The following is a 16,176-nucleotide window of genomic DNA, read 5'->3' as shown; positions in this document are numbered from 1 at the left end:
GGGTTTTCGCTGGGGTCACCCCATAAGATCTGCAAAGAAATTTCCAAATTTAAAACACAAACCCTAAATTTAATGGGACAAAACCGCCCCACCCATATTCTTCTCTGCCACGATTCTGCTTCTCCATCTTCTTCCTCTTGCTTCCAGTTCAACAACAAAAACTCGCCTTAAAAAAAAAACCGAAACGAACACTCTCTCATCTCGACCTCACTCGTTAATCTCTCATCATTCTCACTATATCAGACTCAAGCAGATTCACATCGATTCCCTCATCTCTCACACTCAACCAAACATCAAACAAACAAAAGTAGCATACAGTTGCAGTGATAAATGACCAACAATAGTAATCAAGCAACAAAGTTTAAACAAAGTACGAATACGAAATACATCGATAGGGATGATTACCGATTCGGCATCGTCGGTGTTGACGTGATGATGCGTTGTGTTCGTAAGAAGGGAGTTCACAGCGGTCGCGTGGTTGAGCGCAGGATTGGGTGTCGCCGGAGGCTGGATGAAGTGTCCAGGGCGGTAGTTGATTTTGTTCTCCTTCTGAATTTGTTTCCGCCGCGATGTTGAAGGTCTGAGGAATGGAGATTGACTTTGACGGTGTTCGATCGGTGAAAATATGTTGTTATATTTGAAGCTGCGTGAATGAAGGTTGTCGGATCTGTGCGTTTGAATCGCTTTTGCGTTGTTGCTAGATTGTTGTGCGTTGAGTTGTTGTTCTTCTTGTTGTAATCGTATGTTGATGCGTTGAATTTGCGATTTGCTGGTTCGTCGAAGAGCTTAATCTTCTTCTCTTTTCTGCACACAAATGAGAAATAAAATAACCAAACAATATAATTATGACCTTTTGTGTTAATTATTTTTTCCTTCTTATTTCTTATGCTTCCGGTGTTGGTTCGGTGTTGTTGTGGCTATTACCCTCGGCGGGTGATGCTAGAGAACGGTCGTTGGCCGGTGTTGACAGAAATCGGAAGGGCTGACCACGGCTAGAAGCGCGACATCATAAGCTATTGTCGGAGTCCGATTGTCGGAGTCCGATTATAGTTTGATTTCCAGGACCTCTTGATAGAGGGATATAATAGTATTTATATTATTAGTTATTAAGATTATTATTAGACTCTTGTTATATTTGGGCTTGTTGGGCTTTTAGAGTTATTATTCATTAAGAGTATTATATAATTTAGTCTCCTAGAGACGTTGAGAATCAATGAAAGAAATCAAAGTTTATCTTTTTATCTTTATTTTCTTAGTTTATTTTAATGTCTTTCCCTTTTTATTGTTGAACCCTAAATTGATAGTCTTGGTAGGATTAGCTTCCTATCACCTCTTCTTCTCCACTCTTTTGGATTTCTGTCCTTTGAGATTTGAGAACCTATGAGCAACACAGAAGGGAAAAAAACCCCAACAATGACAAATGGGAGACATTAATGCATATGAGATGGTTATTGTTGTTATTGTTGAGTCTGTATGAAGATGATGCTGAAAGTGATGAGATGCGATTTCTGTAACACGTTGATGAGATGCGATTTCTGTAACACGTTGGAAAGGATGCTCTGTCATTTTTAAAAAAAAAAACTTGTATAAATTGTATTAATGTTATGTTATGCTATGAAAAATTGTATTAATGTTATGTTATGCTATGAAAAGAATGTGGTTGTAAAATTGTGCCATTGATGTACTGTTGTTAAAAATATGCATGTTTATGTGTTGAAGATATGTTTTGAATTTACAGGTATTGGCTATGTCGAAAAATGTTTCAGGGATGTAAAAAAAATGTTAAGAAGTTTTAAGAGTTTATCCTACCTGAAAAAACGTGATCATTATGGGTAAAAAAGAAAATTGATTTTCTATACAAGGTTAAGGAATTAAGTTAGAGACCGTTGTTGGTGAAAAAAAAATACCCGGTTTGTTTTATGAAAATGAAACCATCAAAGAATCATCTTCTGGTCAAAATAAACTTAAAATTAAAAGGGGCTCATATGTTAATCATCGGCCAAAAAATTATAAAATCATTTTGAAAAAAAGGAGGCCTCAGAAAAAGATCAAAAATAGTTTAAAAAGATGGAAATGCACCAAGCAGGAATTAATTAAACCCGTGACCTTTTGTTTGCAAGTCTTTCTTTCTTACCAATTTGGCTATGTTATTTATTTGAAATAAAAAGCATTTATTTGAAATAAAAAGCCAATGGAAAGTATATGAAGCATAGACAAACACTAAAATATAACAATTTAAGAGTAAACGATTATATTTTAAAATAGAATTTAAATCGAATATTTATAAAAATAGGATATCAATGTAAATGAACCCTAAATTTTTAGAAAACCCAATTTTTGAAATAGCTTCGAAGTTTTGAAAAGTGTGGGCAAATTTTGGGGTATGACACTAAGGCCTTCAGTAACCTCAGTAATTTCGACCACTGGGCCCTCAGTAGCCCCTACTTTAGCAGTACCTTGTTAGTTGGAGATTTCGTTTGAAGAAAATATTCTTTGAAGAATTAGAGTTCGGAGAAGGATGGTTTCTGATGACCATTTCTGAGAATAAACATGGCTCCTGATGGCCATGATTTGAGGATGTTGTTTAAGTTGAAGTAAAGATGATGGGAATTGGAGCTAAATTCGAAGTAAATTGTCTTTAAGACTTAAGCGTTTTCTCGAAATACGAAGGGTACTGAAGCTTGGCGTGTTTTGTAGCATTCTCGTTTTTTGATCACATTGCCACGTATCGAAAGAGAATTCAGGCGGGAGGATTTGAATTTTGAAATAGTCTGTGTAACCGAACAAGGACAGATGGCGCCCCAGGGATTCGAAGCGTATGCATGTGAGCAACGTGGCATTTCGTTAGTGTAGGACCGTTAGGGTCAAAATTAGTATAAATAAGGGTCTTGATATCAGGATCCAGTGTGTTCATTTTGTACAAATCACTCACAAATCGCTCAAGTATCAAGTGTTAAGAGAACGAGTTCGCTGAGAAATGTACGTATGACACCACCAATTTAAATACATTTGTATTCATCTTTATGCAAGTACCTTTCCAGTATCTTCTATACTTCGTTACATTTCAGCCATTTACATTCTTGCACTTTTATCTTTCGTTTAACTTTACTTCGAAGCATTTACATTCTGCAATTTACGTTCCTGTACTTTAAGTTTCTTGCAAGTTTATATTTACTTCATCTTTCGCCAAAGTTGTATTTACGTGTATAATAAGGCGATTGCCAGTCTTTACATTTCGTTTATTTATTTCTTATTTCGAAGCCAAACAACTAACAAAATATGAACCAAATTATCGCAAACGACAAGCTTTTTTACTATGTCCTAGGATCAATCTAGTCGATCTTGCGAGTAACCGAAGTATATTTTTTATAGTTTGGAAGACTAGCAGTTGTTTACCGAAAATCACCGTAAATATACCTGCAGATAAATATTCAACAGGGTGTTGAAGGGAGATACGTTAATGAGGCTTTCAGTAGCCTGCTCTCCGACCATGATGAATCCTTCGACTTCTTTGGTTTTGTCTTCTTTGAATCCAGCAATGTCCACCATGTTGATATCAACAGGTTCAACATAGTTGGTATCTACAACATTAAGGGGATCTATGTCAACCTTCATGTGGCTTTTGGGTTTCTCGCCAAACTTCAGCCTTCCCTCCTCGATGGCATTTTGAATAACATCCTTGAAAAGAAAACATTGTGAAGTTTTGTGGCCTAAAAAGTTATGATATTTACAGAAACCTCTTTTCTTCCGTTGTTCTAACGGAGGAATTTTAGTATTAGGAGGCACTATCATTTGACCATCTTTTACAAGTAAATAAAAAATTTCATCACATTTGGTGACATCAAATGTGTAGGTTTTCTTAGGGAATTTGTCATTTTTCTCTGTCTCGACAGAATTTCTGCCATTCGATGGTGTGAGTATTTTACAAGAATATGGGGCTGCTTCTTTCAATCCATCCAAATTTACTTCGAATTCTTCGAAGCATATGGATCATTGAAGATTTATGTTTCTTCTTCTTCAGCCTCGACATAAGCTACCCTTTCTTTTTTATAATTCTTGTTTGCTCTAGCCTTTTCAGCTTTCAATCGTTTGACTTGTCGAACTCTATCTGCTAATTGGGCCATATCTTTAAGATATTGGGTATCTAGTTTCTTTTGAATAAAAAAATCTAGCCCACTAGCAGCCATTTCTACTAGTTTGTGTTCAGGCACTACTGTAAAGCATCTGGATTTCAATAGACGGAACCTATTTAAATAGTCATCTATTGGCTCAGTGAATTTTCTCTTAATGCTAGATAATTCTTTGAGACTTATTTTGGCTTGTCCCATGTAGAATTGTTCATGGATCAATCTCTCCAATCGAGGCCATGCATCTATAGAATTTGGTGGCAGTGTAGTAAACCACAAAAAACATTTTTTGTTAACGAACTAGAGAAATAATTTATCCTTAGGTTTTCACTATCTGTCAAATCCCCTGCCTCAATCAAATATCTTTCTACATGTTCAACAGTAAATTCACTAGTGTCTCTTGAGAATTTTGTAAATCTGGGGACTTTACAACCCCTTGGTAATTCAAACTGCGGAACATATTCTGTCAGAGGGGAAGTATAATTTGGCCTCCTAAGGCCTGTGTTTAAGCCATTTTGTGCCATGATCCTTTCGATCATGGTGGTTAAATTGTTCTCCACCAACACATTATCTTGCATAACCCTATGGACTACTTCGTCTGTATCCTGATTTCTATTCACCATCATTACTCTCCTGGGTGGTTGTTCAAGGTTTTCATGATGAATTCCATGTTGTTCTACTATTACCCCCATGTCCCCTTCAATAGCCTCCTGCCTGGGTGGTCGAACTTGATTGGTTCTTCCTCCTGGATTACCGTCGGGTTTCACCTACGTCGAGCAGGTGCTTCCGGGGCTCCCAAGAAAGATGCTATGCGCGCCATTTGCGCTGACATTTGCTGATAGGTTGTGGTATTTTTTTGGTTAGTTCTATTAACATTTTGAATTAACGGGGAGAAGATGATATTCATTTCTCTGGCAAGGACTCCTACTATGTCATGGTTATTAGCATCCATTTGTTGCCTAAATGCTGCTTAATTATTTGTTGTAAGCATAGGTAATTGGGTTGAAAATCCATGGTTTTGGGTATTTCGACCCACATTGTTCATACCAGAACCATAATTTTGTATTGGCGAAAAGGTTGTCATGGTGGGTTGTGTATATGTGGATGTACTATTATGCAACCCTGACATGAAGGTGGATGCATTCCATATTGGGGTTGTTCCCTCCAAGGCCTAAAATTTTCGAATCCTGGTGGCCTACGGGTTGTAGGTTGGACTTGGTTTCCAATATATGTCAAAATAGGACCACCTTGAGTGTTTGACGGGATATCCGTTGTACTCACAACGAGAGGCATGGTTGTCGAATTATTTGTGGGCATGGACCCTATGGATGTAGGTATAGAACTATTTGTGTCCATAGATCATGTGGATGTGGGCAAGGCCTGTGAACCAGGAATTGTAGTCAACGCATTCGTCGAACTTGCAACGACTATGCCTGATCCCTGTGGAGGATTTTATTCCCCCAGTGCTGGTGGTATTAACCATATTTCTGGTATATTTTCTTTTGGGTATTTGTTGGTTATTGTTGGCTATCTTACCACTCCAAAGGTTCATGCAATAATGGCGAAGATGCACTCACAAGAGAAACAACGAAAGACCCAAACTTACAAAAGAAAAACAAAATTTGTGTGATAAAAATACTTCGACACGGTCCCACTAGGTGTGTCAATTTGTTTATAGTGATTTCTGGTAAACAACCCCTAGTCTTCCAAATTCTACGTATTTGGTAACTTACAGGATCGACTAGATTAATCCTAGGACATATGTCTAAACGATGTTATTCTTGTAGTTGAACTTATTTTGAATCTACTCTTTTGACAAAAACATTGAAGATTTCTATGAAGTTTGTGGTTATATGTAAATAAAATGACTTCGACTATAAATTCTAAATGATTGGAATGAAAGATTTCGAGTTAAAGGTTAAAGGAAAGTAAAATACATGCGAAAGGAAATGAAACTTAAAGACTTTGACTGAAATATAAAGGAAATTCGAAAGGAATATTTAAAGGAATTGCATTGATAAAATAAAAACAACATTGAAAGTAATATTGATGTTTCTCATACTTACATTCTCAGCAAACTCTTTCTCTTACGCTGGTACTTGAGTACTTTTAAATGATTTTGTACAAATTGAACACACGAATCCTAATATTAAGACCCATATTTATACTAATTCGACCCTAACGGTCTTTTTCTAATGAAACGCTACGTTGCCCCTTTGCATATGCTTCGATTCTTTGAGGCTTCCACGCGTCCCTCTAACTAAAACGAATCACTTTGAAATTTAAACCTTCACGCTCGAAGTTCTGAAACCCGACCAACGTGACTTGTCGAAATATATATCTTCGAAATATCTCGAATTATCTTAAACTCTTATTTTTAAACTTCGAGAACATTTCAGCTTAAGCTCCAAATCGACATAGAGAAAAAGCTTCGACAGAAAGAAACTTGAAATAGCCTTACACAACCATTTCTCAATTTGTCCTTCGAAGCATACAGTTTAAAATACTTCGTCACTGATTGTCGAAATCTTCAGTTAATAGTTGCAGTAATAGTTCCCTGACTCGGTCATGAAGGTCGTGCACTGTTTATCGCATTTCACCATGGGTATCTGATTATAACCTGAATAAGCATCCATAAAAGACAATAGTTTGTAGCCGGCCGAGTTGTCGACCAGCCTGTCAATGTTAGGAAGTGGATAAGCATCTTTGGGACAAGCCCTATTAAGATCGGTATAATCAACGCACATTCTCCATTTTCCATTAGATTTCTTAACAAGTACAACATTTGAGAGCCAAGTTGAATACTTGGCCTCGAAAATAAAATTTGCCTCTAGGGGGTCTTTTACAGCCTTCCCGGCAGCCTCCTCTTTCTCGGGAGACTCCCTACGCCTACGTTGAACTACTGCCCTAGCGACCGGATCTATGGTCACTTGATGACAGGCGACCTCAGGGTCGAGTTTGGGCATCTCAACTGCATTCCATGCGAACAAACCTGCATTCTGGCGGAGACAAGCCATGAGTTGCTTCCTCGCTAGGTCGGGGAGCCTCTATCCTATCTTCACTCTGTTAGAACAAGATTGAGAATTTATGTTCATAATCTGGTTTTGATGATAACAAGCATATATTTTGTTAGTAACAATTTTATTACTAATGCTTTCATTAAGTGTGCAGATATTATGCTATAAGCCTTATACGACAGCATCAGAAAGAAAAGCACAACATCAGAAAGAAACTCAGGAAAGCTTCAAGGAATTAAACAGAAATATCAAAATACATGAAATCTCGTTACGACAAGAAGATCACATGAATAGATGATCAGAAGTTCTGCACATAACGCAAGAATTCAACAATCAGTGACAGAAGATCAGAAGTCATCAGAGAAAGGCTCGACATTACAGATTATATTAAGCTTCCTCAAAAGTACAAGCTATATCAAAGCTCTCAACAAAATTAGTTAGCAACTCCGCTTTCAGAAGATTCGAAGAACATCGTGAATTTCTCCAACAAAATCACATGCAACAAATCACGACACTCAATGTAAAGACAAACGACATCTATTCTTGGTCTACATCTTGATAAAGTAAAAGAAGATACGCTACCATAAAGAAACGGTCTTGAAAGAAGGAAAACAAAGAAGACACACTACCATGAAGAAAATATTTTTAAAAGAAGAAAAACAAGGAAGACACGCTATCAAAGACAAGATTCACCTTTGAAATAGGTATTTCATCATTCAGTCTACAGCAAGCATTAAATGCTCCGACGGTAATGATCCAAACATGATTCAAATGGCTAAGTCCCCAATGGTAATATACCAGAACTCTATATAAAGAACAAAACCGTTGAAATAAACTGTGTTGGTGCAAGAGTGTATGAGAGTATGTGTGAAAACACAAACAACATAAGAAAAATCTGTTGCACCAATAAGAGGCAACATACACAAAGTATATGATGAGAAAACAAGAATGTTGAAATATACATGTAATACGGTGAACTGACTTTTTTTCGAAATGTCGCGGTTAAGCATGAGTCGCCACCGACTTTTATTTTATCCAAATAAGAAAGGCTAAAAGAACAGAAAAAAACCTTTTTGAAAGAGATTGAGTTCGGGGGGTAATTATGCAAAGGGAAGGTGTAAGGCACCCTTTGCATCCATGGTTTTCCATGGGCTCTTAATTGCTTTGCTCTTTGTTCTCAGAAATGTAGAAGAAAAAGAATATGGACTTTAGCTCGTAAATGAGCGTAGCCATTTTTGAAGGATTATGAGAAAGAATATGAAAAGATTTTTTAGAGCAAGGCAAAGCAATTAGGGGCAATTACCTTATAGTTTGAAAAAGAAGTTCTTTTAGCCTTTCAGGGTGAAAGGGTCTGTCCTTGCCATAAGAGGGTAGGAAGCCTTTCATTTGGAGGTTGAAGGGTCGTCGCATTATCGTTCGCCATAAGACTGACCCATGCCATAGAGAGGCAGATAGTCTAAGGGAAGGATCAGAATAGCCTTTTCGTAGGCAGCCAGAGGATACCTCAGCCTTTTCGTAGGCAACTTCCGAGGGTCGAGATCATGTTTAGTGTATCGAAGGCAGCATCATTAGGGACCCATGATCTTAATCGAGGCAACATGGCTGAGGTATCCTCGTATTCGAGGGACTGGCTATTCTGCAAAAAACACATGGCAACAAGGCAACAAGGCAACAGGCAACGGAGAGGTTACCCCAAAAGTGTGCGTGTGTGCACCAATCACGTGATCAGTTCAGAATATATTATCTTATAATGATTAAGTGATGCTAGTTTAATTCGGGGTTGCACTCCCTAAAGTTATTAACCACAACAATTGATAAACAAATATAATTAAAGCAAATACGGGGAAGGGGAAAATGAAACCAGCGGAGGAAAGGGGAATTGAAACCAGCGGGATAATAATGCTATAGGTCTAATACAAGTAATAATTAAGATCAGGGTTTAAGGGTTACCGACTATTCGTAGCTTTGGCAATTGACAAACCCTGAAAAGGTGGGAAAAATGGCAAACAAAAATAGGGTGAGTGCATTATCAGTTCGGGGTAAATTAGGGTTAACCTTAATTTAATGAATAAATAAAAATAACATTAAATAAATAAATTTTTAAAACAGAAAACAACACTTAGCTTTAATTTGATCTGATATGGTTGGCGGTTGGAGGAAGCCTCGGGGTTAACCCTGAAAAATGGAAAAGGCAAAGGCAAAAAATAGATATGAGTGTATGCGGAGTTCGAAAGATAAAGGAAACAAAATAAACTTAAAGATTAAATTGAAAACTTAGCTTCGGATCTTGGTCAGGCGCGTAGTCGAAGGATGTCTGATGATAAACCCTGAAAAAGACACAGAAAAAGCAATATTTTTTAGTGTAGGGTAAATTCTCGTAAACCCTTATTTGGGTGTAAATTGAATAAAATAACAAGATCGATTTAATTAATTATTGGTTTTGCAACCTAATTAATTAAATCGATGAAAAGAAAATAATTTAATCGGACAAAAATAATCTCATAATTTTTGTTAATTAAAATAAAATAAATATGATTTTATAAAGGTATTTAAATAAATAAACTAATTTAGCAAAATAATTAAAAATAAAATAAATAAAATAAATAAGTAAAATAAATATAATTAATATAATTTGGTTATTATTTTATTAAAAAAAGAACTTTAATAAAAGGTTTATTAAAAGAAAAGAATATATAAAAAACAAGTATATATTTAAAAAAAAATATAAGTTATGTAATTAAAAATAAAAAATTAAGAAAAAACTGAACTTTTAATCATATGTGGCGCATGCTTGAGGAGTATGATGGACCTGCATGCTCAGGGACGTTCGATTGACCTGGGCGAAGATCCAAAGGATGATGCAAAGAGATGCATGGTATGCGCGTGGGGGTAAATACACTGGATCAGGCATCACTTTCATAACACATGGGCGCCAAAATAGTTTGAATTGGGGCCAATCACGCACTGCCACCTAATCGTCTCTTTCCTCTGTCTGTGGCCTTAGGTCTGCAATACATTTACCTACGGACAAACCGTTGGTAAAGGCTATGGCTACGTTTTTTTGCGCGTAGCTACAAGTCTCAAACCTAACAACCTGCAAATAAACATATACAAGCACAAGACAACAATCTAAATCGAATATATATCCCCTCCCGAATCGAATGGTGTCCCTAATTGGATCTAATTTCGCCCTAGCCAGAAAAACCTAAATCGAAGCTTCAAGATCCATCAATGGTGGATTTATGTCTCTGCATTCAAACCTAACCAAACTATCCAGAAACGTTCCAATTATTCATATAAACACGAATATGCCATTGAAAATCATTGGGAATGCATGAACTATAGGAATCGAACAAAAATAAGAATGACAAACCGTGACGAATCGTTGGTGATTCCGAGTGTTTCAACCTTGGAGAATGATCGGGAATTGCTCAATGATATCCTGGGAACACGTTTGAACCTCCTAATCACCTTGAATCAAGCTCTTTCACCAACAACCAGTTTGACTTTCTTTGATTTTTTTGAAGGTTTGAAGAAGGTTCTTGGCTGCAGCAAAACGTGAACCCCTAATCTGAGAGTGTTTGGGGCATTTATAAGATAGTATTAGGTCAATAGAACTTGACCAAATCTTGTTGAATTGTTTGATTGAAATTTGATTTGGAACCTTGATATTTTCTTCCTAATTATGACCTAAATATGATTTAATCATTCTAATTCCAATTTGCACGAATTTGATGTCAATTATGGAATATCTTGGTGATTGGAATTGATTGGAATTGGCAAAATAAGATCTCTAACTATTTTTATGATTTTGTGTATTTAATTTATGATTTAAAATAATAAAAACCATAAAATAAATAATAAAACCCTAAAAATAAAAAACTATTGTCTTAGGGTGTGCATGGGCTTGAAATGAAGATTGGGTGAGAAGGAAATGGGCCCATTTGGAAATATTTGAATTTTTAAACCTTTTCTCTTCACATATGCCCTTGAAAATAGTCCAACTTTGACAAGGTCTATCTCCTTCAATTTTTTAGGTATGGGGGTGTTTTAGGACTTTTTAGAAACCTTAGAGAGTCCTCTAACCAGTGTCTTTGGCCTCATATCAAAATTATTTTCCATGCTCCTTGTGTGTCCTTTTGAAAAAAGTGACTTTTTGTTGACTTTTGAAAAGGACCTGTAATGTTTTGGTCCATATCTCTCAAATGAAGCATTTTTAGACTTGGCATGTGAGAGACAAAGTTGTAGAGAATCAAATTTCCTTCATAATAAGCTTTGGATGGAATATTTCTGATGTTCCATGTGAGAGTTATGGCTGGTCAAAGTTCAGTTGACTTTCTCCTATACAAATCCTAATTTAGAAACTTTTTAATTTGTTGATTTTTTATCTTTCCTTGATGAACCATGATCAATTCTTGATCAAATGGTGAATGATACTTCAATATGAGGATCTTGACAAAAAATCAGGAGTTTTGATTTTACTTTGACCACAGTTGACTTTTAGGTTAACTTAGTCGACTGTTGACTTTCTGAACAAGTGAGTGACCAATCCTTTGAGATGAGACTTGATACTTGTCATGGAGATGATGTGAGATATATTGAGCCATATGAGATGCCTTGGAGCCATTAATTCACTGATTTTCCTTTGAATAAGCCAAACCCTAGTTTTAGAGCCTTGTGTAGAAGAATGTGTCTAGGAGCTTTGTGTATTGATTTGAATTTGAATGGGAGAAATAGTATGGGCAAATTTTGAGGTATGACAATACAGAATTAGCCTATGAGAAGAAAATCTTAAGTGAGAAATAGAAAAGTCTGCAAGTTATGTTGTATCCTCCATTGGAGTAATGAGAAGTTAAAACACACTTAAGAAGAATCCACAAATACTTGATCAGTCCTCATATTGCTCACATTGAATGACCAGAGAAAAGGAATACACTGAGTTGCTGCTCGATAGTGTTTCATGTTTATTTATGATCATTAAATGTGTTATCAGCTGTAACAAGCTTCATGATCAGTATTCAAGAAGATGAAGATCTACGCACAAGAAGCAATTGACTTGAGAGTTGTTGCTCCATATCTGCTTATGAAGTAGAAAAGAAGATGGTCTTACAAGAAGGAATCTCTTTCAAGAACTGAAGCTCTAATCTCCTTACTCATACAAGAAAAGACCAAACTGAAAGAAGCAATCAATACAAGATCTGCTGTTCTTAATCTGCTTTCAGAAGAAGAAGATCTCATCCAGAAGTTGAAGAAAAGAACACTGTAAGAATATGTTTCAATTCTTGTAATAATATGTACAACACATAGAGTTGTTGCTCGTATTGTGTTATATCTTAGGAAACTTATGATAGTTTGTTTAGGCACCATAAGTGACTGCTAGTTAGTGTGTCGTAAACATATGTACGTAGAATAGGAGAAAATATGCTCAACTAAGAAGCACACTTGTAATCTCCAGAAGATTGATGAACTTTATATCCTGATGAGATCATTGAACGGTTCATCATCTATGATTATTCACGAGCAGTTGGCTTGTGCAGGGTTAGTCACAGCAGTTGGCTGTGCAGGAAGTTAGTCACGACGGTTGATCGTGCAGTTGTAATCGAGTTTGGTTATAGTGGATTAAGTCCTCTGATGAGAGAGGCAAAATCACCTGAGGAGGGTGGATGGGAGGTAGCCTTATTGAGAAGGTGAACCAGAATAAAAATGAATGTGCCTTTTACTTTCTGCATCTTTCATTTTAACTCAGAACATTCACGCTGAATATCTTCAGAACTGTACTAAGCCAAGTAAATTCTGATGATATAAAGAAGTTTAAAATGAATGTCTCATTGGTTATGCAACACTATATTAAACTTGCTTCCGCAACATTAAAGCATATCCAGAAGATGAGATTCTAAGAGAAAGAAAAGAATTTTAAGAAAGGGAAAATAAACATTGAAGAACACAATTCAACCCCCCCCCCTTTCTTGTGTTTTTCTCCACCTTCAATTGGTATCAGAGCATAGCTCTGTTATTGATCTCAAGATCAAACACTTAACCGTGTAGAGAGATCCAGAAGGAGAAAAACCACACTGAGCAGAAAAACCAATTCATATTCATACACTCAGAATAATCAGAAGATGTCTCAACATGACCTCAAGACTCTATGCACATTATCTACACATCATAAGGAGTTTGTGGATCAACATCAAATCTTAAAGAGGCTCAAGACATCAAAAAGAAGGAATTATGCTTAAATGAAGACATTCAACATCAAAGATAAACAAGTGTAGTTGATTCAAGCCAAGATAATCAAAGTCAGACTATCGGATCAGATCAAAGATTGAAGACGCGATAAAACAAGACCTGAAGTAGAAGAGACAGAACTACTACATCAAAAGACGCTCTCTCTCTCAGAAAAGGCAAGATTAAAGGTTTATCTTCAAGACGGTCAGATCTTTCTAAAATCTTCTCTTTTTAATTCTGCTGATGTATATGTATGTGTATTATAAATTAAGAAGTTATATGAGTCATTCTTGCATGTTTAGATAAATAGTCTTCATAGCCACCTACTCTACTATCAGCTCTATTATCCATGCAAGTGAATTAGATATAAGTGTATGTGTATTGTATTTTCATTCCCCTCGAGAAAATGGTTCAACCACCTCATAAACTCATCTGACTAAAACATTTAAAATTCGATTTCCTTAGAGATATAAGTTCCAACATCATAGCTCCTTAATAAACCACTCCTTTATCAAAATGCTGCCTCTAACCTATCTAGGTAACCAAAATCGTCTTGAAGTAATTTTAGAAAATCAAGTTGAAATACCATCTGTTGAAAACATTTTTGCATGTAGTCTCATGGATGTAGTCGACTGTAAAAAATGGAAAAGATATGTCTTGATGCTTAAGAAACCTATTGTTATACCCCAAAATTTGCCCGCATCTTTTTTCAAGAAAACTCCAATCTGAAAATTAAGAGTCTCATATAATCATGGATTTTTATTTCAATAAATATCCTGACATATGAAATACTTAGTTTTTAGAATTTTTCTTATATAGTAATTTGGCTTGCAGTTGAATTTATTCTTACGCAAACGCCAAATACTGTTTATTACTTCACACATGCTATTTATTTATTTACAGATAAATAGTACTGACACAATTGGTACAGAGTTAAATCTTTTTGCAGGCGCAGAATCAGGAAACTCAGACTGTACTGGTAACAAGTAGATTATTATTATCTTTTGTTTCCCACTAATTTTTGTACTATATTCCATTATTTTCAAAAATCTTTTCAAATCTCTTTTTCAAAAATCAAATCTCTCTTTTTCCCAACACTATCTCCACTTTCTTTCAAATCTTACTTCCACTCAAATTTTCCTTTTGAACGGAATCACATCATTCCCCAACGTCTCTATCCTCCTTTCCATTCTATAAATACCTCCCATTTTCTTCCATAAAATCTCACATCAAATTCTAATTCATCTCTCAAATTTCTACTTCATAATCCATCCTTTCTTCTTCCCCGACAAAATGGCAAAGCGGTGGGAAATGTGTTTTCTTATGGTCATCACCATTGCTACGGTGATCATGTCTTTCTTCTGTCTACATAGCCCGGAACACTGTGGACCTGGGATGCTTATGCTCCCAATCATCTACATGTTACTATTTGTAGCATGGGTTATCAATCGTCATTCTTAAAATTTGCCGTATTTCTTATTTCTTAAATGTACCGTTTATTCGTCGTACTGTTCAATATAGTATGTAATATTTGTACTGTCAGTATTAAATGTTGTATTACTTGTCATAATATTGCTTAATTACTCAGATAATATTTTATGTGTTTTCTGCCAGTCAAATATTCATTTTTCTGTGCATTAAATGATTTTCAGGGTTATTATCGGTAATTTTGCCCGCGTACAGTAAATATTAGTTATTTATTATGTCTGTGTTTTTTAACAAGTCATGTAAATAAACTTTCATTTTTCACATAAAACAAAAACAAAAACAACAAAAAAAAAATAACTTTGACTGTTGATTTTTCACTCTAACTGCTACGTCAATACTTGAACAGTCAGTCGACAGCCAAACTGCTGGCAGTACAATTCTCAGTGTTTTGTACCATCAATCAAATCAATCTTTCACAATTCAAAATTCCAAGATTTTTGTTCTAGAAGTCTTTTGAATATCACGCGATTAGCAGAGACTCAACACTGCACAAAAATCAGGTACGCTTAACAGTCTCCTACATAAACAGTCCCTGACTAGGGTTTTCTTGTTTTTACAGGAGAAACAAGTTTTTGAGAGCTCAAATGGATTTCATACACATCCATATATCTCAAAGTACCATCATACAAATTTTCAAACTTCAATTCACTCAGACGCACCGTCAGCAGCTCAAACAGTCAACAGACGACCCGTTTGACCAAAAAAGTCAACAGACAGTCAAAAATGAAATTTTTTGTCAAAGTCCATATTTTGTCAAAGGATTCATCATTTGATCATTGGATGATCATAATTCATCAAGGAAAGATCAAAAATCAACAAAACCCTAAGATTCAAAATTAGGGTTTTTGCCTGAAAAGTCAACTCAACTTTGACTGATCATAACTCTCTCATCCTTCATCCAAAAAATTCAAACCAAAGCTCATTTTGAAGGAAATTCAATTATCTTTCAAATGCCATTGATCCCATGGTCATTGGATTCACCATTTGAAAAATATGATCAAAGACATTACAGGTCATTTTCAAAGTCAACAAAAAGACACTTTTTTCAAAAGGACACACAAGGAGCATCAAAAATCATTTTGACATGAGACCAAAGGCATTGGTTAGAGGACTCTTTGAGGTTTCCAAAAAGTGCAAGATCTCCTTCATATGACAAAAATTGAAGGATTTACACCTTGTTGAAGTTGGCTAAATTTTGGAAAATGCATAAAGTCAACATTGCTCAAAAATGCATTTTTTCCAAATGGGGCCAAGTTTTCATGGTTCAAACATCATTTCCATAATATTATGGGCCTTCCACGACCAAGACAAGGCCCATA

General features: G+C 35.8%; 1 protein-coding gene across 1 annotated transcript; it reads right to left on the bottom strand.

Moving 5' to 3' along the window:
* Positions 1-4,001: 4,001 nt before the first annotated feature.
* LOC131636945 (uncharacterized) lies at positions 4,002-4,819 on the bottom strand. Its single transcript, XM_058907523.1, has 2 exons — positions 4,459-4,819; positions 4,002-4,372 (listed from the first exon to the last, which is right to left on the bottom strand). Exons 1-2 carry the CDS (start codon positions 4,817-4,819, stop codon positions 4,002-4,004), a joined length of 732 nt encoding a protein of 243 aa, XP_058763506.1.
* Between the last annotated feature and the right edge of the window lie 11,357 nt (positions 4,820-16,176).

Source organism: Vicia villosa, unplaced genomic scaffold (genome assembly GCF_029867415.1).
Source record: "Vicia villosa cultivar HV-30 ecotype Madison, WI unplaced genomic scaffold, Vvil1.0 ctg.001865F_1_1, whole genome shotgun sequence".
In the NCBI taxonomy this organism is placed as follows: Eukaryota; Viridiplantae; Streptophyta; class Magnoliopsida; order Fabales; family Fabaceae; genus Vicia; species Vicia villosa.
This window is presented reverse-complemented; position numbering and strand designations above follow the sequence as displayed.